Raw genomic sequence first — 26,166 nt, 5'->3', positions numbered from 1 at the left:
TCAAAAACCTTCACGAAAGAAAGAAGCATAAGAAAAAAGTGAGAATGCCTACCGCTAAGTTGGAAAATAGCGAAATTGTTATTTACAGCGCTATAAACAGCAAAACTACAAATGCTTTATAAAACAAAAAGCTAGCAGTAGTCCTGCATACTAGACGCAGTTATTATTCACAAAGCTCTGATGATGCACCTCAGGGAGGGGCTCACAGCTGTTATTATTCACACAGCTCTTATGATGCACCTCAGGCACGGGCTGACGCAGTTATTATTCACACAGCTCTGATGATGCACCTCAGGCAGGTGCTCACAGCTGTTATTATTCACACAACTCTGATGATGCACCTCAGGAACGGGGCTGATGCAGTTATTATTCACACATCTCTAATGATGCACCTCAGGCACGGGCTCACAGCTGTTATGATTCACACAGCTCTGATGATGGACCTCAGGCATGGGCTCACAGCTGTTATTATTCACACAGCTCTGATGATGCACCTCAGGCACGGTATATTCCCACAGCTCTGATGATGCACCTCAGGCACGGGCTGACGCAGTTATTATTTACACAGCTCTGATGATGCACCTCAGGCAGGGGCTCACAGCTGTTATTATTCACACAGCTCTGATGATGCACCTCAGGCACGGGGCTGACGCAGTTATTATTCACACAGCTCTGATGATGCACCGCAGGCACGGGCTGACGCAGCTATTATTCACACAGCTCTGATGATGCACCTCAGGCAGGTGCTCACAGCTGTTATTATTCACACAACTCTGATGATGCACCTCAGGCACGGGGCTGACGCAGTTATTATTCACACAGCTCTGATGATGCACCTCAGGCACGGGCTCACAGCTGTTATTATTCACACAGCTCTGATGCACTGTCTAATACCCTTTACTAATAACTCTCTCCTACTCACTATCAACTTCTCACTCTACTACTTACTCTGTGTGTGGGTACTAATGCTTTACTAATAACTCTCTCCTACTCACTATCAACTTCTCACTCTACTACTTACTCTGTGTGTGGGTACTAATGCAATAGGTCTCGCATATGCAAGCGATGAAGCTATTGGCAATGTAAATGACAATGCCATTTATTTATAATTTTTAAAAAAATCATGATCTTTGCCAATAGCTCTACCTTTAATGCTGCCGAGACCATTGCATTGTAAACGCTTGTTAAGCCAGGGACTCCTCCCACCCACCACTCAGCCCTGCTGTACAGGGGCTGCCTATTCCTGAGCACTAGACCATGGTAGTAACCAGAAGTGCTCAATGCGGAAGTGCTGGGAGCGAGATGATGCAGTCACGAGTGTAAAGTACAAATCACAATTACACAGGTATATTAAAAAAGTTAAAAATGCCAACAGTTAAAAATTAGCAGCGTTTATCAGTACACCACAAGTATAGGCACAGCCCAAGGTTTAGGCACACCTTATGTACACCTTATGTACACATCCTTACTGCGTACATGCCCAATATAGAGAAACAAGCAAAACATCACCAACAGGCAGAAAAAAACAGCAAATGAGCACAAGAGACCATGTGCTACCCTCAGGCCCCACAGCCTGCAAAACTAACTGATGTCCTTGCAGGAGGAGCAAAGGGTTAGCAGCCCCAGCACAGCCTGCAGGGTGAAACCAAAGACGCTAAGGACTATGAGCAGCGCGCCAGCCACCAGAAGCAATGCATACTGCGTCTGGCCAGCAATGAGAAGAGTCTGCAGCCCAGCCCAGATACACAGTATGCCGGAGGCTCCGAGATGCCATGCAGAACAGACTAGCCAGAGCAGCGCTCCTGCACTGCGCTTCTCTAGTTTACCACCTGAGGATGCCAGACTAGAAAGACTCCACTGACCGGCATCCTAGCTGTAATCCCAGCTGGTGCAAACTCCGCCTCAGCCAGTAGCTGCACAGAAACCACATATCACCTTGTATACAGCGAGTGGGAGGGAGCGATACAGCCAGAGCTCTGACACGGAGTGGGGCTGGGGGCACAACTTGGATGACGTGCCATTGAAGCGCCATCACACAATACAGAACATGCCATACCACTCTCCGAAGCCTAGTGCCCCTTAAGTGAAGAGAGAACCAAGGATGTCGTGGGAAGCCCAACGGAAACAAGTCCATAAGGTGGACAGATGGTGCACACAGCACCGCAACAGTGGTCCAGACACCAGGACCATATCATTCTGCACTCTCCAGGCAAACTGTGCCAACATCCCACCAACCCTGCCTGTGGCAGCTACAGCTCAAGGGGCAAGTCCTGCACCACCTAGAGAAAAGAGGCAGAAACATAGCTCCTTGCTGCCCACAGAAGAAGTCCTCTGAAGAGGGAATATGCAACACATGCCTCTGGGTACGATGCCACATCAACCCAGAGAAGAAGGGCCAGGAATCAGAGAGACCATCGAGGCAGAGGAGCAGCCACATACATCCACTCTCAGAGTGGGAGCTCAAGAAGATCCTGGAAGAGAGAACTTGCAACACATGGCCTGATGCACCACATCACCAATGGAGTCAAGGAGAATCGGTTTAGCAACTGCTATGATTATCACCAAAATAGAGCCCAACACCAGAGGCCAGTCAACAGCGACAGCTGACCACTGAGTGGCCTTGTTGGCCCACATCTGAAGAAGATGAATGCTGCTGCACCCAGAGGGAGAAGAGACCCAGGCATCTATAAGTCCCATGGCATCCCATAATAAATAAGAGTATAGAGAAGCCATGAGGAATTATAAATCATCTCGGAAACTGGCCCAAGCTACTTACTATGAGGAGAAAATCAGAACGTCCTCTAACTCATCCAGAGAGACATTTAAAATCGTCAAAGATCTCCTCAAAACACTTACTCCTTCAACGGTACAAGTGGCATCTGAAGCTAGGTGCAACCAATTGGCCGTTTTCTTTGAAAATAAAATTCAAACGATACTTAAAACTCTACCACAGAATGGTCAAGCCTCTGACTGGGCTTTCCCTGTGTCCCCCAACATAGGCCCTCGCCTCGACTCGTTTGTCCCGATCTTAAGGGAGGACCTCTTAAAAATGTCACATACCGGAAAGAGTGGCTCTCCCAATGACCCTGCCCCCATGCATGTTCTGAATCAGGTAGCTGCCATCACTGCCCCAATAATTACAGACCTTATCAATGCCTCCTTCACCCAGAGAATCGTTCCGCCCAGCTGGAAGCGCGCCTTCGGTTAAAGCACTCTTGAAGAAACCTGAGCTGGACCCCGCAGAGCTGGGTAATTTCGGACCAATTTCGCTGCTGCCGTGTGTCAGCAAAATGGCGGAAAAAATAGCCAACCAGCAGCTTTCTTCCTTCTTAGAAATGAATAAACTGCTCCGTAATTCCCAGACAGGCTTTCGCCCAGAGCAGGGTACAGAGTCCGCCCTATTGGCAGTTGTAGAGGAGGCAAGGTGTATTCTGGATTCAGGGGGATCAACGTTGGTGATCCTCCTGGATCTGAGCGCTGCATTCGACATGGTGGACCATAAGATCTTAATCCATCGTCTGAGCAATCTGGGAGTGTCAGGTATAGCGCGGCAGTGGCTCACATCTTTCTTGGAGAATCGGACATTCCAGGTGTGGGAAGGATCAGCACGATCCAAGACCACCCCTCTCGAGTGTGGGGTCCCACAGGGCTCTTCACTGAGCCCTACCTTATTTAACATTTATATGGCCCCCCTCGAAGATGTGGTGAGTCCATTTGGGATTAAAATAGTCACGTACGCTGACGACACCCAATTGGTCGTCGCGCTCTCCCAAGAAAAACACTGCGGAAAAAACCTGCATACCTGCCTCTCAGAAATCCACTCGTGGATGAATGTTTCACGTCTCAAATTGAATGGGACTAAAACAGAGCTCATGTTGTTAGGCCACCACATAACATCTCTACCAAAATCCATCTGGCCGGCCTGTCTGGGACCTGCACCGACCCCAAAAAATTAACTAAAAAGTCTGGGAGTATGGCTGGAGAAGGACTTAACATTTAAGACCCAGGCAAAAAAGACAGCTGGCACCTGCATAGGGTTGCTCCATTCTGCTCGAAAAATACTCCCCCTACTGCCAGAAATTTCTAGGAGGCTACTTATCCAGGGTCTAATTTTATCTAGACTGGATTATAGTAACGCTCTCCTCCTGGCAGCCCCGGAATCTACAATTAACATTCTTCAACAAGTTCAGAACTCGGCAGCGAGACTACTGACTGGCACCTCACGTAGATCGTCAGCTAAACCAGCACTCAAAGCCCTTCACTGGCTGCCAATTCCTGAAAGGGTCAAATTTAAAGCTCTATGCATCGCTCATAAGTCCCTACAGGGGAAGGGCCCCCCTATCTTAGAGCATTTTGTTCGCCCATACAAGGCCACCAGAGCGCTCCGCTCCAACCAAGCTAATCTGGCAATTGTTCAGAGAGTTAGGCGGATGCGGACTGGTGGTCGCCGCTTCTCAGTGAACTCAGCAACTTTGTGGAATGCTCTCCCACTCAGAATACGAATGGAGCCTAGCCACCCGAAGTTCCGAAAGCTCCTCAAAACCTTCCTGTTCCCCCTAGATCCCTAGTTGCTGGCACCGTCTTTGGTATTTTTTTGATCTATAGCGCTGGGACGCTTGCGGGCAGCCATGCGCTTTACAAATCTAATTTCATTTAATTTCATTCATTTCAAGTCTCATCCTCATAGTCTAGAGACAGTCAACCACTGGGAGGCCCTGGTGGCCGACCCGGGTAATGGTGCATGCTGCTGTACCCAGAAGAAGAGACTCACAATGAGAAGGTTTCAACTGCAAGAAAGAAGGTGCAAGCCAAGGCACTTAGGAGAAAGAGGAGAAGGAAGTGTAACCCTCTGATTCACACTGGGAAACCTGATGACCGACCAAGCCAGAAGTAGGGAAGGGGAAGATTAGGAGTGGCAAGGTATAGAAATCGCACTTGAGAGGGTTCGAGCCACTGATGGAAGGCATCTATCCAAAGGAAGAAGCTACTGATGTGAAACAAGGACGGCCTGGCAACAGCACAGTGGGAGATATGGGAGTAAGTCGCAAGCACACGCAAACGGAGCCTCTGCCTACTGCCCAGCTGGTGAATTGGGAGTAAGCCATAAGTATGCGCAAACAGAATCTCCACTCCAAGCACAGCAAGAGACCAGAGAGTAAGCCGCAAGCATGCGAGAACTGAATCTCTGCCCACGCTTCCCATCATAACTGTCCAGCCATTGTAACTGGCAGCTCAGCAACAGAAAGTATCCAGGCTGAAGGATACAGGTCCCTTCACAAAGAAAGAATATCAGCACCTGGCTACCATCACTCCATGTTGTCGACGTTAATTAGAAAGACTGCCCACAACCATCAAGGCAAGTCATCGCCACCTTTCATACAGGTTCACCACATGACAGGAAACCCAATCATGCAAGTCCCTGTCTTGTGGGTCATCCTTATCATTAATGGAGCTTTGAACATTCCGAGTGGAATCCAACAACGCTATTAAAACTATAGACCAGAAGCATGAGTGACACTTGGAAGAGTCAGTCAAACAGAGAATACCTGCTCACCCTGCCTATACCCTGATCCCGGTGGGAAGAGAGAGTCTTGACCAATATTGATCTAACCCTGCGGCTGCATGAGCAACTAGGCATAAGCTCCTCTGCAGTTCTGCAGTGGCACAGACGCTGAACATACTTAGCCCCCGCACAGACCACATGCAGGCCCAAGGCACCACATCCAAGGGATCTCCACAACCGTGAGAGATGGACTTGTGACTGCCCTGCCGACAGATACCAGGAGGTGGAAAGGCCTTGCAGCATGAGTTCAACAGGTTGCAGATGTATTCAACGAGCCAAGCAACATCACCAAAACAGAAATCATGCTTCACTGTGGACCACAACAATGTTTCAGTCGGGGCTAGCATGACGCACAGGTGGGTGGCAAGGGGACGCCTGGGAAGGGGGGATGAGCGGGGGGTTTAATTTAATAATTTAAAAAAATTAAATTTACCTTCCGGCTGGTAGGGTCCCGCGTCGTCTCTGCTCCTGCTCTCCTGCTCTTCTACCTCTGGCAGGAACAGGAAGCAGGCAGCTAGGCTCCCACCCCTAAGCCAATCACAATGATGCAAGCAGCATTGTGATTGATCGGGTCGCCGTCCAGCCAGGGGCTAATGCCCCGCCATGTTCTCCATGTAAGCTGCATTGCAGCCTACATGGAGAAGGGTAGAGTGCGCATGACTGGTTTGGTCAGCTCCAGAGGGCTGAACAAACCAGTCATGCGCACTCAGCAGTGGTGGCGAGGTAGAAGGATTGTCCTCCAGTTCTTGTCTTGTGGATCCAGAGGACGCTGGCCAGGGCCATCTAGGCAGAGCAGAGGTGTCCGGTGGGGACATGAAATGAGAGGCGGGTGTTCAGGTATGCTGGTCCTGCGTCATGAAGGGCTTTGTAGGCGTGCATGAGGAGCTTGAAGGTTATCCTTTTCTTGACTGGAAGCCAGTGGAGTTCTCTGAGGTGTTTGGTGATGTGGCCACGGTGAAGGATGTCGTGGACCAGTCTGGCTACTGTGTTTTGGATGCTCTGAAGCATTCTGAGGAGTTTTTGGGTGACGCTGGTGTAGAGTGTGTTGCCGTAGTCGAGTCTGCTACTAATGAGTGCGTGAGTGAATGTTTTTTTGGATTTGATGACGATCCATCTGAATGTCTTTCGAATGTCTTTCGAAGGGGACCTGACTTCAGCAAGAATGCAGCCAGAAGCTCCTTGATGTCTCTGTGGTTAAATTATGAATGCGAGCAAAGATGTGCTGTTGCAGCTCATGTCATCAGCCCATATGTCTACTGCTGTCCTATTGATTAATGCTAGAGACTGATGGACCGCGTCGTATCCAGTTTATTGTTGTTTTGTTTCCACAAGTGCTTGTTGGATTATGGGAGGAAAGTAGTGTTCTGCAAGACACTTCATGCAGCACCTCTCCGTAGGGGCGGTGCTAACACCCACCACATACCCATCAAACACAGGCATCACCAGTCTGGTGACCCTGCTGATAAAAGGGGCTGGACGCATGTCCCATGGGTCAGTTGCACATCCACCATATGTGTCCGTGTTACTTTTTGTTCTTAGTATGCAGGCCCCAGACCCACTACTTTACAGTGCACAGCAGTTGCAAGGCTGTTCAACAGAACTAAAAACCAGTGGTCGAAGTGCATTAAAAAAAAGTATGGGAACTGTGATGCTGTGTGCAGAGTGGGCTGGGTGAGTGAGCATAGGGAGATGGTTGAAGAAAACTATTCTGTAACTTTTTTCTGTCTTTCTCCTTTGGGTAAGTAACTACATATAAAATAAGGCACAGCTTAAGTGAAAAACCTCTGTTAGTTAATTCACTGCAGAGGTCTGTGTCTATAACCAGAGAACCGCATAATTGAAACCTGGTTAGTGCAGTGGAGAATAGGGACTTGTGTATGTTTAGTGCTATGAAATACCAGTCTGTGACACAAAGCACAGGGAATATGTAAATCATATTTTTTTGTTTTTGATAGTCAACTTTATTGATTTTGAGAAAACAAAAGAAGATTAATAATAACAGCACAGCACTCAGGTCCATATTCATGGCGTTGCAAGTAAACTGATAGTAATATTGTACAAACATGCACAGTGATCAAAGCACATCACATGGATGAACAAGCAATCCATCAGAAGTAAGGAGTCAGGTTTATGGACCCCATTATCGCAGTTGGTTCATCCGGTTGCCCCATATCTTCTGGTATTTGGCTGGGCATCCCCTGGCCTCAAACAAGGGTTTCTCTTGAGCGGCACACCAGTCCACACCTCTGCGCCATTTAGCTATTTTAGGAGGATCGGGTTGCGTCCATGCCTTATCTATATTGCGCTTGGCCAAAATAATGGCCGTCCCCAAGAATAAATTGTCCGCCTGGGACCCGCCCAGGCCATCTGTAATGCCCAGACGGAGGCTCATGGAGTCATGGGGTACACGCCAGCCCAGGATGTGTGTGAGTTCAGATTCTATCTTTTCCCAATATTTTATAAGGCAGGGACAAGACCAGACCATGTGGTAAAAATCTGCTGATTGTTGCCCGCAGCTGGCACATTCAGACGAGGCTCGCAGCCCTGCCTTATGCAGGTGCTCCAGGGTGAGATAGGCAGCATGGAGGTGGTAGATTTGGACAAGTCGAAGCCTGGTGGAGGCAGTGACAGTCTTGGGGGCGGTAAGGCATCACGCCAGTCCTCGTCTTCCAGAGGGCCAAGCTATCCCTTCCACCAAAGTTTAAGTGAGTCAAGTGTTGTAGGGCTGTTATTCGTGAGGGTAAAGAATATAGGTGAAATTCCACCCTTCCCCAGGTTTCCCATCATGACCTGTGCCTTCAGTGGGCTGAATTTGGGGAGTGTGGTGCCTGTTGATATGTGAGCATTGAGAGCATGTTGCATCTGCAGGTATTTGTAAAATTGTGAGGCATGAAGGGTAAAGTGCCCCTGCAAGTCCTGCAAGGCCCTTATGTGGTCTCCTACCCATATGTCGCCCAGCTGCGAATTGCCAATGTGGTTCCAGCGTATAAAGCCCTGCAACGTCGCCACCTCAGCCAACCACACACTGTGCCAGAGTGACGTTTGCTGACTCAATTTGGTGTCCCACGGTTTATGACGCAGGGCCGACTGCCAGGCCAGGAAGACCGGCTGTGTCACCGTTGGTAGGGAATGGGCATCTGTACATGATGGCTGGTATTCGGGGGAAGCCCATGTCTCGTAGTTCGGTTCTGTAGGCCGGGTCGGACCTCCCTCTGGTGAACCATTTGTGAAGGACAAGCAACCGGGTGGCTAAATGGTATAGGTATAGGTCCGTCATGCCCATGCCTCCACCAAAGGATGGGATAGGGCATTGGGTGAGAGCCATATGTGCTCTCCCACCTCCCCACAAAAACCGAGTGATCATGGCATCAATCTCTTTGAACGAGCTCTGTGGATAATAGAAGGGGGTATTTTGGATGATGTATAGGAATCGAGGGAGGATCATCATGTATATCATTATTTTAAGCTTGCATTACACACAGTATAAGATAGGCTGCTACAATATGCACAAAAAGTTTAAAGATTAAAAAAAGTACCCAAAATATAGATTTCAGTAATACTCAGACTTCACATAGTGCTTTTTTTTAAACTGTCCTTTAAAAGCATACATTCACATCTCATTTGTTAAATCCCTTGCAATGCCGCTCGAAAAGAATTTATCTGTGTAATCAGGAAGCTTCAAGTGATTCTGTCAATTAAAGTTAATATCAGCTTCCAAATACCCTTTACATTTGCAAATATTGTGCAAATTTAGATTTCTTTCAGACAAGCAGGCACCTTAGGAGAAAGGCTTGTTTAGCTCTCTGCTTCTCCATCTGTTACATATCACAGGAAACACTCTACCTTACATTTTAGCTGAAACATTTCAGCTGTTGGAATTTACTGGACGGTTGTATTTTGATAAAAAGTAGGAGAGCAGTTTTTTTTATTATTAAAAGAGTATGGGCACAGTGTGCCGCCTCAGATTCCGCCCACTTCGAACACTGCTAAAAACATTTACAATGCCAATAGGTCACATAGTGAGACCTATTGGCTTTGCCAACGCTTGTCATGAAGGTTCTTAACTCCAAAAAAATGTACATCTCTTTGTTTATTGAGACTTCCATAAAAGCCAAATGTTTTACAGCATTTAGGCATGGAATTGTATGTCTTCCTCTCCCAATAAATGAAGTGAACCTGGATGCTTTCTCCTTCCCGACTCGTGACCCATGCATATCCCAATTTGAGAATTAATTTACTACAAATCCTCCAGTTCAGTCCCTCAACCTCTCCGGCCCTCCTCTTTTGCAAGCCCCATCTGCTGACTCCACCCATCTGTTTGGGTTACGCCCCTTTTGCCATGCTCTTGTCCCATCTGACGTTTGCCTTCAAATACACGCCCCTCCCACTCACCTTGGTCTCGCCCATGGCCTCCTGGGCAGTTCATTCTTAGTTTCGCTTCTTCTCTCTAGCCCCGCCCCTTTCCCCAGGCCACCCTCACTTGGCTCCTCCCTCTACAGTGGGCCCCGCCCCATATTTCCTGGTTCCCTCCCAGCGCTGCCCGGTGCCTCCCTGTGCACCCGGCAGGGCTCAGTGAGTCAGTGTCTGTCCCAGAGTTCCCACTCCCTGGAGTCCCCCCGGTCCCACACACTGCCCGGCCCCGCGCGCGAGCCTCACCATGGCGGAGCAGGAGAGCTTGGAGTTCGGCAAAGCGGACTTCGTGCTGATGGACACGGTCACCATGCCCGAGTTCATGGCCAACCTACGGCTCAGGTAAGGGGACTGCCGGGCAGGGCTCCGCTCGGGCTGAACAGGTTCTATTAGACCATATCCGCCTGTCAGGGATACGGCTACTGTAAGCACGAGAAGTATATGCGCTTCGGCAGCTCGCAGGGGGTAGGAGGCACTATTCCAAAGGCAATTACAGTTTACCGGTAAGAGGATTCTTGTGCTGCTGGTACAGGGAGCTACCTGGCACTGGAGAATGATACACGGGCACAGGGCGTACCTGACGCCAGCAGGTACATGAACTCAAGGAAATACCTGAGTCGGACCGGAGGAGGGAGTGCGAGCCCAAGGACGTAGCACCGGAGTTTAACTGATAAAAGAGAATGGGCAATGAGTTTAGTAGTTCAGTGCATGGGCACAGCTCTTTGGTTCCCAGCTCCTCATGTGTGCGAAGTACGAGGAGTTTTCCCGTTGCATGTTGGGGTGTGTAGTCTCTTTTTAACCCATTCTACAACTAAAGACAATTACGTCCAAAAAAACAAAAACCCTACGTGGACTGGGTGCGTGGTTCTGAAATTTGAGAGCACTGCACTGGACCTGCATGGCAGAAGCTTCTATGCGCAGCCTTTGTGGGATGTCAGTTGCCCTGGAAACAGTCTACTTGACCTGGGCAGAAAAAACAAGGGTGAGGGGTCAGATGTATTGCGCAAGGGACCATGGAGGTGTCTGTCTGACACAAAAGCATAGAATCGATGTAGGGTACAGGTGGATTTGCTTGTCCAAGCCATGGACACAGAGGCATGACGCCTACCTAGTGGGGGTATATATCGGGCATGAGATCTAATTGTGCTGCCTGCAGGGGCAGTGGGGTGGTCTAATAGCACAGGTGCAAGGGGCGTGGGCCTTGACTGGCATGGGAAGAGGGCATAGACTCCTCTGTGGGCCGGCTTCAAGGGGAGTCTGTTGCCCAGTTGAGGATTAACCAAGGTCCGGCGTATCTCGTGTACCCGTCCTCCTTCACCATCACATCCTCACCCATTGAACCCCCTTGTTCTGTGTACAGCACCCCATGTTTGCGGTGCGCTACTGCAGTAAACAACACTATGCTGTCTGTAGACGCTCTCAAATGGCCAACATAAACCATGGATGGAGCAGCCAGTGACGTGGGAGTTGGCAACCTGCTGCTCGAGGAAGCAGGGGCACACTTGCTATGCAGGGATTTCCAGCTTCCAGTGCTTAAATTGTAAAAACAATTAAGTTCCAGGGCCTTTCTCAGAAGGCCACTGCAGCCTGCACCATGAATTACCACGGCCAGCGCTGCCAATGACAGTACCAACATAACATCTAACCATCGCACTCCTGTAAGTGTGACAATTCAAACTTTCAGGCTACACTAAGCTATAATAATGGTGTGAGAGGCTGGTATTGTTCATTTTCAATACGATTTGCCTTAATAAACACAGTTGTGCTCATCTCAAAAGTAAACAGACAGCGCCACCATGTGGTGGACTGTCACTAGAGCTGGTACTGGCAATTAAGTGCTGGTGCCTCGCACCGGAAACTACAGGCTCAAATTAAGCACTGAAAAAACAACCAGTATTAGAGGGCTAGAGGGACGTTTAAAGACCAGTGCCTAAGTAATGTCCCCCAAAGGACTGAATTATACACAATAAACTTAGGGGTCTGAGAGCTAAACCAGATATGTGTTTGCTAATGTAAGACCTATGTCTAATGAGTACTATAGGAATACACAGAATGAGTAACAGACCAAATCGCCAGCAAATGAAACACCTGTAACCGTGAGTCACCCCAGTTGTTAGGATTCCCATCAAAGTCTTGTTAGATCGATATTATCATTTGGTAATCCTTGCCGGGTATTGTGTCTCTTGATCATTGAGATCACATGCATACCCCCTCGGATGGTTCGGGGTAGCGACCACAATCACACAGATATCCCAAATGATGTGGATTCGATAGGAAAAGTGCAGTGCAAAAAGAAAAAGTGGTGATTTAAAATAGGATAGGGAACTAACAGAAAACGTGTGTGAAAAATTATACAAAAAGAAGGAACACTATATCCTTTTCTGTTTTTTCCACTTGTGTGTTTTTTGTATAATTTTTCACACACGTTAATACACATATATAGGCAGTAGCATATCTTAGAACAGAGACCCTGAAGAAAGCCTGAGGCATCCCCCTCCGTGGCTGAAACATGTTGGTCCCTTCGTAGTTATTTGTTATCACTGCGACAATTTTGCTAAACTGTTCTTCTTTTTAATCAGGAAGGGGCTAACGCCCATTAAAAGTTTTCTGTTAGTTCCCTATCCTATTTTAAATCACCACTTTTTCTTTTTGCACTGCACTTTTCCCATCGAATCCACATCATTTGGGATATCTGTGTGATTGTGGTCGCTACCCCGAACCATCCGAGAGGGTATGCATGTGATCTCAATGATCAAGAGACACAATACCCGGCAAGGATTACCAAATGATAATATCGATCTAACAAGACTTTGATGGGAATCCTAACAACTGGGGTGACTCACGGTTACAGGTGTTTCATTTGCTGGCGATTTGGTCTGTTACTCATTCTGTGTATTCCTATAGTACTCATTAGACATAGGTCTTACATTAGCAAACACATATCTGGTTTAGCTCTCAGACCCCTAAGTTTATTGTGTATAATTCAAATTAAGCACTGCCTGCTTTTATCCAAGTGTTTAAGACCCATGAGAAGAGACGTGGCCCAGTGGATAGAGCTGCCACCATTGGAACCTGGAGACGGAATCCCGGCCTCGTCGCTTAACAAAACAGTGTAATTGTGACCACATTACTCATTCTTTCTGTGAAAGGTAATGTTTGTGAAATTTATTTATGTTTCACCACTTGATGGACATGATCACGATTGTCTCAAATCCCTCATGCAACATACAGTGCTCCGTTGTTTTTCATAGCTAGGTTTGCATACATATATGGAGAAGACATGCAGTGTAGCACTCAAGGAAACATTTGCATTGGCCTTTAATAGTTTGGTAAATTCTGGTAAATTCTCTTAAAGTTATCAAAGCATCTCAGCTGCTTTAAGTAGTGTGCACTTGAGTGCAAACCTTGGAACAGTAAGGAAGTAGGCACAATTCAAGTAATTGAAAATGAGCAAAGGAGTTTCAAGACAATTCCTTCCAATAACAAGCATTGACAAACGTCAACAGGGCTCGCCTTCGGGATCTATTTCCTATGCCAATTGCTTTTGCCAGTGCTGTACAGCGCTGGGATGCTGTGCAGCATTGTCAAAATAAAAGAAAGGGCACAGTGACGTTCATGTCACTCCATTAATGCACACGTGCATCAGAGCACATGCATGACACGAATGCCATTTGCTTAATTTTTTTATTTACCAATCCAAGATAGTGGTCGCCACTTGGTTCGTTAATAAAATAAAAATAGGGCTCGATTCACAATGGTAAAGTGAGGTGAAAGTCTAACTTTATGACTTTTGGTATTCGCAAAGGGCATTTACTTCCCGTTAATACCCTTTGTGAATACTGAAAGTCATAAAGCTCGACTTTTGATATTCACAAAGGACATTTACGAGTAGTAAATGCCCTTTGTGAATCACGAAAGTCATAAAGTTAGACTTTTGATATTCACAAAGGGCATTTACTATTCACAAAGGACATTTACGAATAGTAAATGCCCTTTGTGAATACCGAAGGTCATAAAGTTAGACTTTTGTCTCACTTTACATTTGTGAATTGGGCCAATGGAGTTCATTTTAAGGTGAAACCACCCATTAAAAAAAAAAGGCCAGTGGGTTTTACGGGTGTGGGGAAATAGATGAGCAGGTGAGGGACGAAGTGAAAAAGCAGCACACATGGCAGAGGGGAGAAGTATAAGCATGAGAGAACAACACAGAAGAACACAGGCAAGAGAAAAGGCAACATGGAGTGAGAGGTGGAGTATGAGATTCAGACGAGAGAGAGAGAGAGCAGCGCTGAGGCACTGAAACACAGACTGGAGAGAGCAATAGAAAGTGGGAGGGGGAAGAGAAAGTTACAATAGAGACAGCAGAAAAATACATGCACTTGTGAAGTGCTTAAAGAAAACTACAGCGTGAGAGCAGCGCGAGGGGGAAGAAGCAGATTGAAAAGAGAGAGCAACAGGGAGTGGGGATAAAGAAACACTCGATGGACAACTGAAAACCCCAATGCACTCCTGTGGCGTGCTTAAGCAAGAAGAAAAAAAGTAGTTCCCTAAAAGTGAGTATTGGAAGGGCACAAGTAAAGAGTTAATGCACCAGGGGAGGGACAAACACAAGACTGACAAGGCAAGCCATCAAATAAGAAACAAGCAAATGAAAATGACCAAGCTAACAAATGGTAAGCATTGGGTGATCTTTAAGCCCAATGTAGGTTCTTACTAAACTCAACAAAATAATCTCCCTCAAGACCTAAATTCTTCTCAATGGATTTAATCCACCTGTATACAGTGAGCACCCCAACCAAATAAGTAACCCACTTTAACAAAGTCTAACAACAATAGCAAAAATATATTTATTTTATTTAATTTCTTTTATCAAAAATGTTTTCATTAATTATACATATTTTTAAATACTTATTTTCATTTTCAACATATTCTGTATACATAGATCAACACAACACAATAAATGCAAACAAATAATGAACCCAGGTAGAGTAAAACAATACAATTTCACAACAACCATTCGAAACCTACTCACACACACCCAGACAAACCATCAGATTCATAACATATCTGGGGTACACAACTACAGAATAGTAACTTAGTTGGAAAGACCAAAGACAAGAACTGCAATGATGCAGGATTGTCTTGAGACCATCCTGCATCATTGTCTTTGGTCTTTCCAACGACATTACTATTCGGTAGTTGTGTTCCCCAGATTTGTTATGAATCTGATGGTTTGTCTGGGTGTGTGAGTAGGTTTCGAATGGTTGTTGTGAAATTGTATTGTTTTTCTCTACCTGGGTTCATTATTTGTTTGCATATATTGTGTTTTGTGTTGTGTTGATCTATGTATTCAGAATTTATGTTGGAAATGAAAATAAGTATTTAAAAAATATGTATAATTAATGAAAACATTTTTGATAAAAGAAATGAAATACAAGAAATATATGTTTACTATTGTTGTTAGACTTTGTTAAAGTGGGTTACTTATTTGGTGGGGATGCTCACTGTATACAGGTGGATTAAATCCATTGAGAAGAATTTAGGTCTTGAGGGAGATTATTTTGTTGTGTTTGTATACTTTTCTTCCCCTCTTCTCCCTGACCTTCAATTTGTCTTTCAAAGGGGGTCTTCCTTTTTTTCCTGCTTTAGGTTCTTACTAAACTGACAAAGGTTTTTTGCAACCAGACAGTTTGCACTGTTTGATATCCTAAACTTAAAAATCATATATTAAGTATATGCAGGTGTCATCGAAATAGAATATAGGACCATGGCTTGTGTCACAAGGTGGGTAGGACATAAATTGCGGAGGAAAACATAATCTGAAAGAGTGTATCAAAAGGAAAGCCTACCAAATCTAGTGAAGGAGATCTTGATGGCCTCATGGTGCTGTTTACACAGCTAAGCTGGGAGCCAGAGAAAGTGATTTGTTCAGAAACCAGGGCTTTTCCACACAGGTGCTGTTGCTTCAAATGTGCTGTATGATGCTGGGTCAAGTGGCTCTGTGGACTACCCAGGGAGCTGTGTTGACCAGTGCAAATCGCAGTCGGTCGAGTGGCGTGAGTATGGTTACAATAAACATCTGTTTTTCAGTGCTAAGATGCTCCACGGGGTGAATGTGCACTTGACAACTACACAGTATGTACAGTCATAAATGTAATAGGCCTAGATGGAGTTCGCCGAGTTCCACTACACAGAACTCCGTGAAGTGACCTAAAAACTCTGTCACGCTACGCAGAGTTCCGCAAGCGGTGGAGTGCTTTACGTCACGCTATTCACTCTGATTTTTATCACCGGGTTTTTGTCCAGCCCTGGAGTATCGGCACCATACGCAGCACAAGAGGGCGCTGCGTCTTTCTGCCACTCGAGTACATGTTCTGCTCGAGCGGCAGCTTCCTCAGCGTGAACGGAAGGTTTCTCAATGTGAATAGTAGCGGCCATCCGCGACCGCCCACATTGGGAAATCTCAGTGGAGCTGGTCTGGAGTAACATTTTCCTCTCTCACCACCTTAACGTTGGTGAGCGCAAGCGGAGTATTTTGGTACCTCCCGCGCTATGCGAAGCAGGAAACACTCCGCCTGCGGAGCGGAATTTAATGCCCAGGCCTAAAATGATGCACACACAGAGATCGGCTTCTTTAGTTGGTGCTGATCACTTTCTGCTGGTGGCACAGCTTATTTTTTCTACTCTACTGTCTTACGTCTGTAGCGTGGTCAGGTACTTCCTCCACTCTACGGCCTGTAACCCATACACTGGTTTGTTCTGCTGATATGCTGATGGTACTGCGGCCACCTGTCCTGTAAATGTGGTAGCGATGCTACAGGATTTCCTGGCATAATATTCTAAAAGAGGTCTGCTGTGACCCTTCTTTGTAATCCATGTCAACGGGTTGAGTAGTCAAAACTCCACAATACACTGTCTTACTTACAAGAGTTAAGCTCCCTTATCCTTCTAGCTGTGGAGAGTAGGTTTCGTCGGACTGAATCCTAGAAACCCCAGAAGAAAGTGTGCAAACAAGAGCGCTTCTTACTGGCCAGCTTCCTGTTCCAGAGGAAGATTAGGAAGACGGTGAGATCCCACAGGTGGTGGGGGCAATTCACACCCCAGCCATGCCCTTTCCTTTTTAGAGCTAGCCATCCTCTCGCCCAGACGAGAGGTAAAATGGGGCTTTTATGTAGTTGCCAAACTCCCATTTTTTACAGTATAAGCACTGTGATTAGCAGGTGGTACTATCACCAAGATTAGTGCGGTTTCATTAATCCGACCTTAGAAGGATGAAAAACATACTTGCTTTACCGGGATGCGACTTGGGACCTGCAGATTACGCTACATATCCGACGCAAGCATTGAATCACCTTCCTGGTAGACAAGCAGACTCTAGTAAACTAGCCTGGGTGGAATACACCCGAATTACAAGAAGGAAACTAGCAAAACCTGGCACCCACTGAACAGTTGTTGCACACAAAAACTACTGAAGTGTGCTCTTCTCTCTCTCTCTCTACATCAATGGCAGATGCAGAATGTACACAACCCTGGGGCATGATTTTGGCACTGGCATGACCATGACCTTCCTGCGTTCAAGAGGTCGAGGCCTCAAGGGCAGCATGGAAACCTGCAGGCCAACTAAGGGGGGGAGGGTGACCCTGCACTTCAAATGAAGGCAGGAGGATGGGATTCTCATGTGAAGGACCCTTGCCCGCGTGTACAGGGCGAGCTGTTGGCCATGCGAGATTGGGGAGAGCAAAGCAGGGGAACCTCAAACCATCATTCGAAGTTTACTGGTGAGATCACTGAAGTAAGGGTGCTATTACTTGGGCATGAGAGCTCCATTGCTACTGTTCACGCATGCGTTCTGCTGCACCAGTGATGTCACGGGTAATATTCAGTTATGGCATGGACCTGTTGATATTATGCACACACTAGTGTTATTGCATTTCTCTTTTGTCGGGTATGGACGCTCCATTGCTGATATTTACACATCAGCGTCACTGTAGTTGTCATAATCTGAAGGTATGGGCTTTGCGCCAGTAATATAATTAAAACGCTGTACGGTTGTAGACTCACACCACATTGAGTATTAACCCATGAACCGCTGTTATGCTGGTGGCATATAGGTATGTGTGTTTTACTGGTATGTTGATGAGACATTATGGCCACACACATTCTTGTGGCATGGTTTTACGTAATTCCTTCAAGCATGGATAGAACACCTGAACCAGTTAAAGATTTCATTAAAAAGTGTTGGGTGCATGGTGCGGGTGCTTCAAAGACCATAGGCCTCGTTAGGTTTGCCCTAAAGGTGCTGTAGAGCCATTTAGGTTAAACCCATTGTTCTAACATACTTTTGAAGCCAGAGAAAGTCCTAACAGTTGGAGGCCTATACATCTTCTGTGCATCTATTTGTAATGCACGCTGCCCTCGAACCCTTGTGCCTCTACTTTCATACTTCTCTGCCGCATGCATCACCACAATGCCATAGCTGTAGAACTGTACACTACAACACTAAAAGTATTGTACTCTACAATTACAGCAATGCTTAATCTCGTCAACCCTCCGGGAACACATTACACCAATGCTGCAGCATTACAGCTGAACCCCTGCTGCAGCAGCATCTCTTCGACTGCTTGAGTGCATCACTGCAGCTCTGCAACTGCACTAGGGCAGTGCCATTACTGAACGACTAGAATGGCACTGCGCCTGCACAATTGACATGCTGCAGCTATGCAACTCTATAAATGCCAGGGTGGTATTGGGATCACAATTAGGCCCGGCCTCACTTTAAAAAAAAAAAAAAAAAAAGTGTCCCACATTCCCTGAGCATCCCTGTCATGGATCACCATCGGTTTAGTCTCACTGGAATTTGGCCGGTTAGTTTTTGTTATAGTTTTGTATAGTGAGAACTCGGCCCAAAGTCATCGGAGCAATGTACATGAGCCCCACTTACATTATACAAGATCAAATTTATTTTGGTATGGAGATTAAGTGATTTCCCCAGAATCACAGGATGTTGAGCTGACACTGGGACTCGAACCTAGTTTCAAGGTCTGCAACTCTGACCATCGCACAATTTGATGCAACCCTCTCCTCTCCCCCAACAAGTCCTAATAGACTCTGAGAATGAGGTCACAACAGCTGGCTGCTACCAGGCCACTTTTCTTACTCACCCCCTGCCCAGCCCATTATAGCCTCAGCATTTACCTGGAAAAGGAGGTGTCAAAAAGCACATTGCTCCTGCTCCAGGAGGGGGAGAAGCGCAGGTGAGAATGGTCCAATAAGACCTGCCCCCATGTGAGGCCGCTGCACACAACCTACCCTCCCTGCACCCGCCATTGCCTAAAAGTGATGGCCCGGCTGGGGAATAACACTGCTTCTAGAAGGGCACGCGAGGCAGGGCACCAAAGTGAGATGCCCCAAAGGCTAAAGGAACACCAGGCCCCCAGCCTCAATTTACAGCACCTCAGAGGAGTGACCGAGATACTGGCGCCACATTAAAGTAGTCTGGCGGAGATTGGGAAAGAAAGTCAGTCTCTTGGGCTGGTTTAAAGAGGCCCCAAAAAAAACGGCCCACAGGTGACTCTGGGACACCGGCCCATCGCCCAAAGCCTGATTGCCCACCTTCCCAATCCGAGCCTGATAAATGCATAACTTCTCCCCCGCACAGCTCCAAGGTTACAGATAAATGACATTACTGCTTTAGTAGTCCACAACTGTACATTTGAATCAACCCTACGGCTGCACAGCAGCACATTAAAAATAACACTACAGCTTTACAACTGCACAGCTACAAATATTAGTGGGACATCTCTAAATCCACAACGACACAACAAACAAATAACTTTCTAACTCCAACTCTGCTACCCCATCACAACTACATTGTCAACCTTAAATCACAGCACTACAAAGAGAAGTACTACACATACAAGTACAACATTACACATACATACTCGAACTGCAGATCATTCCATCTTCAACACTACAACAACTTCATCACTTCAAATACAGCACAAGGCTCCAGCAGTGTGTCCTGTTTTCCCCAGTGAGTGAATTCTATGTGCTTCTTAGTTCTCTAAAGCTATACACGTGAACCCAAAACCTCGAATGCCCAAACCTATTGCATTTGTCAGTGATTATTTTAAAATATGTCTGCTTCTCTCGAGAACAAATGAGTGCTCTGCGGCCTGATTATTATTAGAAAAAATCGGAATCCACCTTTCTGTATATGATGGGCAGTATGCATTGAGCTGTGTGTATACTTGTAGGATACACTCTATATCACCTATTGTATTCCGTTAATGTAGTTGCTTTCACCGTTTTATATTGGTAATGTTTCTTATGTTGCATTATTAATATGTAGTTTGACTAAATGCTAAATAAAAACAGAACTGTTTGCCCTAAGGCCCATGAGTCAGGAAACGTGTGGCTGTGCAAGGGCGGGAACTGAGCCTCTGCATGCCAGTCTCCTGCAGGGCACCATGCCAAGTCTCACCCGCTGACGCACATTGGGTCTATGTGTGCCAAGGTGCCAGCCCACAGGGCACCATGTGCGCCATGGAGCGTTGTGTGCGTCCTCGTCTGTGACCAATATTCAACGGTGCCTACGTGTAAGCGCCATCTGTGGTCGACGAGGAGCCGCAAAAGACTCTAAGAAAGCACCCACACACTTTCAACGCAAACTACACCTTAGCTGATATGACTCTGTCTCTTTGGGCGCACCATGTGATCTTCGGCCTGAAAGCTGCAGTCTGCATGTATGGTGCATGGAAAGGCCGGTCATAGATCTACTTGGACCCTTTCCGCACGTTTCCTAGCGGGATTTCAGTTAGTTAATCCCCACGTGCCTGCCTGGGCCTCTCAGGTGAAAGGTGCGTGGTGTCTTCCCCGTCGAAAGCCCTGTCCTTTTTAAATCCAAGCATATAACCAGTGAGCTTCGTCTGCCTAACAAAAAGTAGGGTTTTTCTCTCAAAAAGTGGGTATGTGCCATCAACATTTAGTGCACGATGTGTGCTCTGTCTGAATTTGAATATTTATTGAAGGCCTGTTTATGAAATGAAGTCCATGCGGCGACCAGTTGAGATGTATCTCTTCGAAGGCCCTTCTCGAGGTGCTTGTGCGTCTCTTGTACTTTGGAGGTCTGCGACGACTATCAGTCCTGGAAAGGCGCAAGGGGTGCATTGGTGCCACAGGTACCGAAATCGGGATTCTGCAATACAAGGTGTTACTATATAGTGCGTGGCATTGCTGATGCTGTGACGGCCTCTTCGTGTCAGCTAAGGGGTTTCCAGTATATTTCAGCCGTTTTAGTTTCTCCCTTTCATAGTGCTCGAAGCCTCCAAGCAAAAAAGCTGGACTGGACACAGGGCCCTCATTAGGGGCCACCAACCCTGATATTTTTGTGAAACCTTAATTTCAACCTCTGTATATTTTCTACGTAACGTGCCAGCCTTTTGTAAATCGCACACCACAAGCTGCGTTATGTTTTTTTTGTTTCTATATTGTGTTTTATTACCTAACTCTCTGGAACACCATGATTTCGACCTTGGCAGGATGAGAGTCTAATTTAGTCTGGCTGAATTGAACATGTGACCTGCAGGTTGTGTGCAGGTTTTTTGCAGCGAGCACTCAACCACCAGATATCTTATTACCGTGTCTGTGGAAATAAATTATTCCCCAAAGTTGTGCTAGAGCAGGTTTGGGTGAAAGGATCGCTCTTGTGGTGTCCCTCCTCGATGTCTATGCCCTGACGTTAGATTTGGCACCCGTCTTCTGTGGTTAGCTGAGTATTTGGGCAAATGCCCGTTTTTAGGGGCACACCTAATGTTCTTGAACTGTGTGGGCAGTGGTGTGGAAAACATGTTTGTGAGCGTAGGAATCAGGTAGGCCGTCTCCCACGTGCGATACAGAAATGCCAGCCACTCCTCAAAGTACTGTGAGCCTTGCGTACCGAAGAAACTCCTGCCAGCCCCAGCCCACCTACCTCCTCATACTCCTCATGTGTAAGGTACAACTTGCATGGGATTGTGATGTTAATATTTTGAGTTTCTCGAAAAAGTATTCAACTTCCGATGAAAAACGGGATCGTAGTAAACCTCGTTGGCATTCTCAGATTAATAAAGTGTGTTTTTTTTTTAATTAATTCCTCTACATTTGTGTTTTCTGACCCGTGCCCGACATGGTTGCCCTCTCACAGCATCTTCACTTTTCATAAACAAAAAAATGGCACGTCACGTACGTTGGCACAGAAAACCAGCAAAATGAGGCACGTTCAGGGATTTCTCCCTGAACTCTCCTCACTCGCACCCCAAATCCCTGCCCACCCCTCCCCCGCCCCCTAGCTTATAGATCGATCTATATATTGGTGAGTCACACCTGCAAAAACACATCAGAGTTGTTACCCTTCCTTAAATACCCCTTCCCAAAAGTTTTGCACACACCATACCATTAACATATGACCCATCATGACTTATGTTCTGTACATTGTTCATTATACATGACGTGACTGACTCTGTCCCAGACCTGCTTGCATTTAAGCTGCACCGCGTTTCGTCATGTTCGGCTTTCCAGGGTCTCTTATTACATGGATGGCCGTTTCAAGGAAAGTAGATGGAAATTCCTATTTTTGTGCCTAGGGTCCTGGGTTTTGAGTAATGACAGTCAGCCATCTTGTTATTATTCCTACTGCTCCGTCCCTTCTGCACGCACCAATTCATCGAGTCAGAGGGCGGTGGTAGGCCCTGGAGTGTGGTGCATGGGTACGACGAGCCGGGGCATGGCAGGGTGCGGGACTGGAAAGGGTATTTCAGGCCAGACAGCGGTGGCCGGGTTCGTTTTGTGTCCTTTGCCCTCTCATAATGTCCTCCCCTTTGCAGTCGCCGCTGGAATGTTGGGCCTGCTGCGCCTCCCGCTCTCCTCTCTCCAACACTTTCCCTCCCTTCCTCTGTTATAATCACAGCCACACGCCGCTGGCAGCCGCTCCGCCATGTGTGCCCTGCGCCCAAAACACTGCAAGCAAGCGCCTTGGGGTGACTTCACGGTCTACGCACGGCAGACAGTGGGCTTGTGTGAACGGCGCGAGTTGGACTCTCGCCCCATAACGAAGTGCGCAACTTTCCCTTCAGACTTTGTTTGTCCTCAGCCCCCGCCCATCGCCCCCGCTCACGTTTGACGAAACGGCAGTACTTGATTTCATTGGTTATTTTTATTGGTTTTCCTGTCCCGGGATTCATTCAGTCTTGTTGAAACTCAACTCTAAGTACAGACATTTAGCTAAGGCCGCTGTTGCTCTAAGGCTGGTGTGCTCGGAGTTTCTCCACTGGCACAGGCGAGTGAACTGGGGTCACCTGGGCACACCAACCCTGACAACATCTGTTGACTGTCATTTCTTTGCAGTTTGAAACCACTATTTTAGCCCTCTCACTTCATAGACTTCAATTCACCCAAAAATCATGGGTTAATGCAATGGAAGTGACCTCACGTACCCCTAGAGCCCAGGGGAACCCTGTAACCCCCAGGGGCGACAAGGACCGTGCAAGCAGCAGTGCTTTAGTTGGGCAGGTGCTAACAGGTACTCAGTACCTGTGCTCTTTTTATTTGGCAGGAGTGGCGCCTGCACAGCTCAGCCCTGCGCCAGTGCTTTTAATGGACGAGTACCTGCACTTTTATAGTTCCATTCCCAGCACTGGCCAGGGGTATCCATTCATGCCAGAGCTGGCAGCAGCTGTACCTTATCAGCATCCACGCCCCTCTTTGAAATTGTCCTGTGAGATGGAATCTGTTTGGCAGCGGACTGTGGCTGGGAGCCACCCTTGTTGCCTCATATTGAGGTCCTGGTGAGTTCAGGCTGCGGGTTTGACTGTGAACCCTATACGTTGACTGGGATTGAATGTATTTGTCATGATCAAAATAGTTTAATTCCCAAGGGATTTATGCAGGCCCTTTCATGAACCAATATTTGGGGTCAAAACATTAACGTATTTACTTTTCTATCTAAACATTGATTGTAAAAAAAAAAAATGACCCTGAAGTGGCATTGGTGTCTGCTCTCTTGTGAAAATTGCTTTACATTGCCACTATGGTTTTATATTTTTTTCTTTTGCTGTGCACATTTATATTTTCTCACTGCTCACTTGCATATGGATCACCTACTGTACTGTTTCTGTAGACCATATTGAACAAAAATCAATACAAGCCTGTATTTGGTAAACAGTTTGGCTTACATGCTCGTTTTGGGAGGAAGCACATCTTGACTCCCACGTAAGGGATTCCGTTTTCTTTGAGTAAATTTTTTATTTTATTTATTTATATTTAATCTTATAAAGCGTGCAGCTACCCGAAGGTTTCTCGGCGCTAAACCAAAGACAAAGGGAGTGTGCCTGCACAATAAATCCGAGAGAACCATTGTTGTTGTTTTCTAGTTAATCTATTCCTGGCTTTGACAGTGGACTGCTTTTAGAGGGGGATTTTTGTGATTGCATTTCTTCCAGTTCAGGGTCAAAGTTGTGTTGTCATTTATTTCTGAGCTGCCTGTGTGGATCCCATTTTGCCTGGCCCAATCATGCTTCAGTGCTCTTGTTTGTTCCACTTTATATTTATTTTCTTTTTTTCTTTCTTGCTCAAACATGACCCTTGCAGGTATCAGAGCTCTTTATAGTTGTTCAGAGAGCAGATAGAAACAGACTCAATAATATCATAGTCGAGATAAATACAGGATACAGCAACACCCAGATATTTGATGCAGTGATTTTGGTGCCGCTCATTTTTAACCTCTCTACTTGCCACAAGGAAGGACCACAGAACGCTGCTTACGGAGGGCGCATTATCACTCACCTTGCGCAGGAAAGGTCGTGCCGCTGGTGGGAGCTTCTCCGCAATCGGCGGACAGCCTGCACGCTCCCAGCGTGCACCAGACCTCAGGGCTACCTGTTGGCTTCACCGGGGGACTGCGAGGACCAGCAGCCCCTATATCTAACAGCTGGTGCCTCTTCCCCCGGAGGCCACGCCCCCCTCGGACGCCTATTTACTTTTCGCAACACCCGCTTCGCGGGTGCCGCTCATTTTTAACCTCTCTACTTGCCACAAGGAAGGACCACAGAACGCTGCTTACGGAGGGCGCATTGTCACTCACCTTGCGCAGGAAAGGTCGTGCCGCTGGTGGGAGCTTCTCCGCAATCGGCGGACAGCCTGCACGCTCCCAGCGTGCACCAGACCTCAGGGTTACCTGTTGGCTTCACCGGGGGACTGCGAGGACCAGCAGCCCCTACATCTAACAGCTGGTGCCTCTTCCCCGGAGGCCACGCCCCCTAACTGGCTCACTATAAACTGACCAGCCCCAAACGCAACGCGGGACGCGCGCGGGGAGAAGCGCGGGGCGAAGCCCGGCCCAAGGGCAGGCCCGTTTAAGCCCGTTTAAGCCCGTTTAAGCCCGTTTAAGCCCGTTTAAGCCCGTTTAAGCCCGTTTAAGCCCGTTTAAGCCCGTTCAAGACCGGGCAGGACTGGACTGGGCCACCCTATTTGCAGTTTGTGCTTTAATATTCTGCCACTGTCATTTCATCTATTTAGGATCCGTTAACTTTTTGCTATTGGCCTCAGAAAATTCATTGTATCTCACTATTGTAACAATTCCTACGGCACAATGTCCCCGAGAACCACTAGGAATACAGTTAAAAAGCAGGCTCAATCCGCTGGTGAGGTCATTGGGCCAATCGACCAATTTATAACCAAAGCTAACGATGCTATTGAGCAGGGCATTATCCTACTAGACCGGAGGATTTCACAGGACTTGATGATTGCCAGACGCTCTTCGATGGGCCTACTGGCCACTGCAAAAACCCCCTTACGTCCTGTTGATCTACCTCCTCCAGTGACAGTGCATGCAGAAACGCACAATGTTCCCTGCACAGTGGACCTCTCTGCATCTTTAGACTTGTCTGAATCCCATCTCTCCCTTGAAAAATCTCCTGCCATTTTTGTTACTCAACTAGATAACACCCCTTCTTCCCCATTGGCAAGGGGTATACGAGAAGGAGCAATTCCCAAAAAATTAAAGTAGAAGACAACCACTAAACCCCACCTTTTCACCATTCCTCCTGCTACAACTATCCCTGTAACTCCTCTTGCCTCTAATTTACCCCCGCAAATCCCTAACCCTTCATCCCTCCACCATTCTCCTTCACTGTCAAATGTACAAATAGTGGATTCTA

General features: G+C 46.9%; 1 protein-coding gene across 1 annotated transcript in view; it reads left to right on the top strand.

The window, feature by feature from the left end:
- The first annotated feature begins 10,101 nt into the window (after window positions 1-10,101).
- The window catches only part of MYO1D (myosin ID), a 512,976-nt gene continuing 496,911 nt past the window's right edge, over window positions 10,102-26,166 (top strand). The window contains exon 1 of the mRNA XM_086923844.1: window positions 10,102-10,315. Within this exon, the coding sequence (XP_086779970.1) occupies window positions 10,221-10,315 (95 nt within the window). The 5' untranslated portion in view covers window positions 10,102-10,220. The remainder of the gene's footprint in view (window positions 10,316-26,166) is intronic.

The sequence above is a fragment of the Lissotriton vulgaris genome, chromosome 5 (genome assembly GCF_964263255.1).
Source record: "Lissotriton vulgaris chromosome 5, aLisVul1.2, whole genome shotgun sequence".
NCBI lineage: Eukaryota > Metazoa > Chordata > Amphibia > Caudata > Salamandridae > Lissotriton > Lissotriton vulgaris.
Note: the sequence above shows the minus strand (reverse complement) of the source record. Positions and strands in the feature narration are given on the sequence as shown.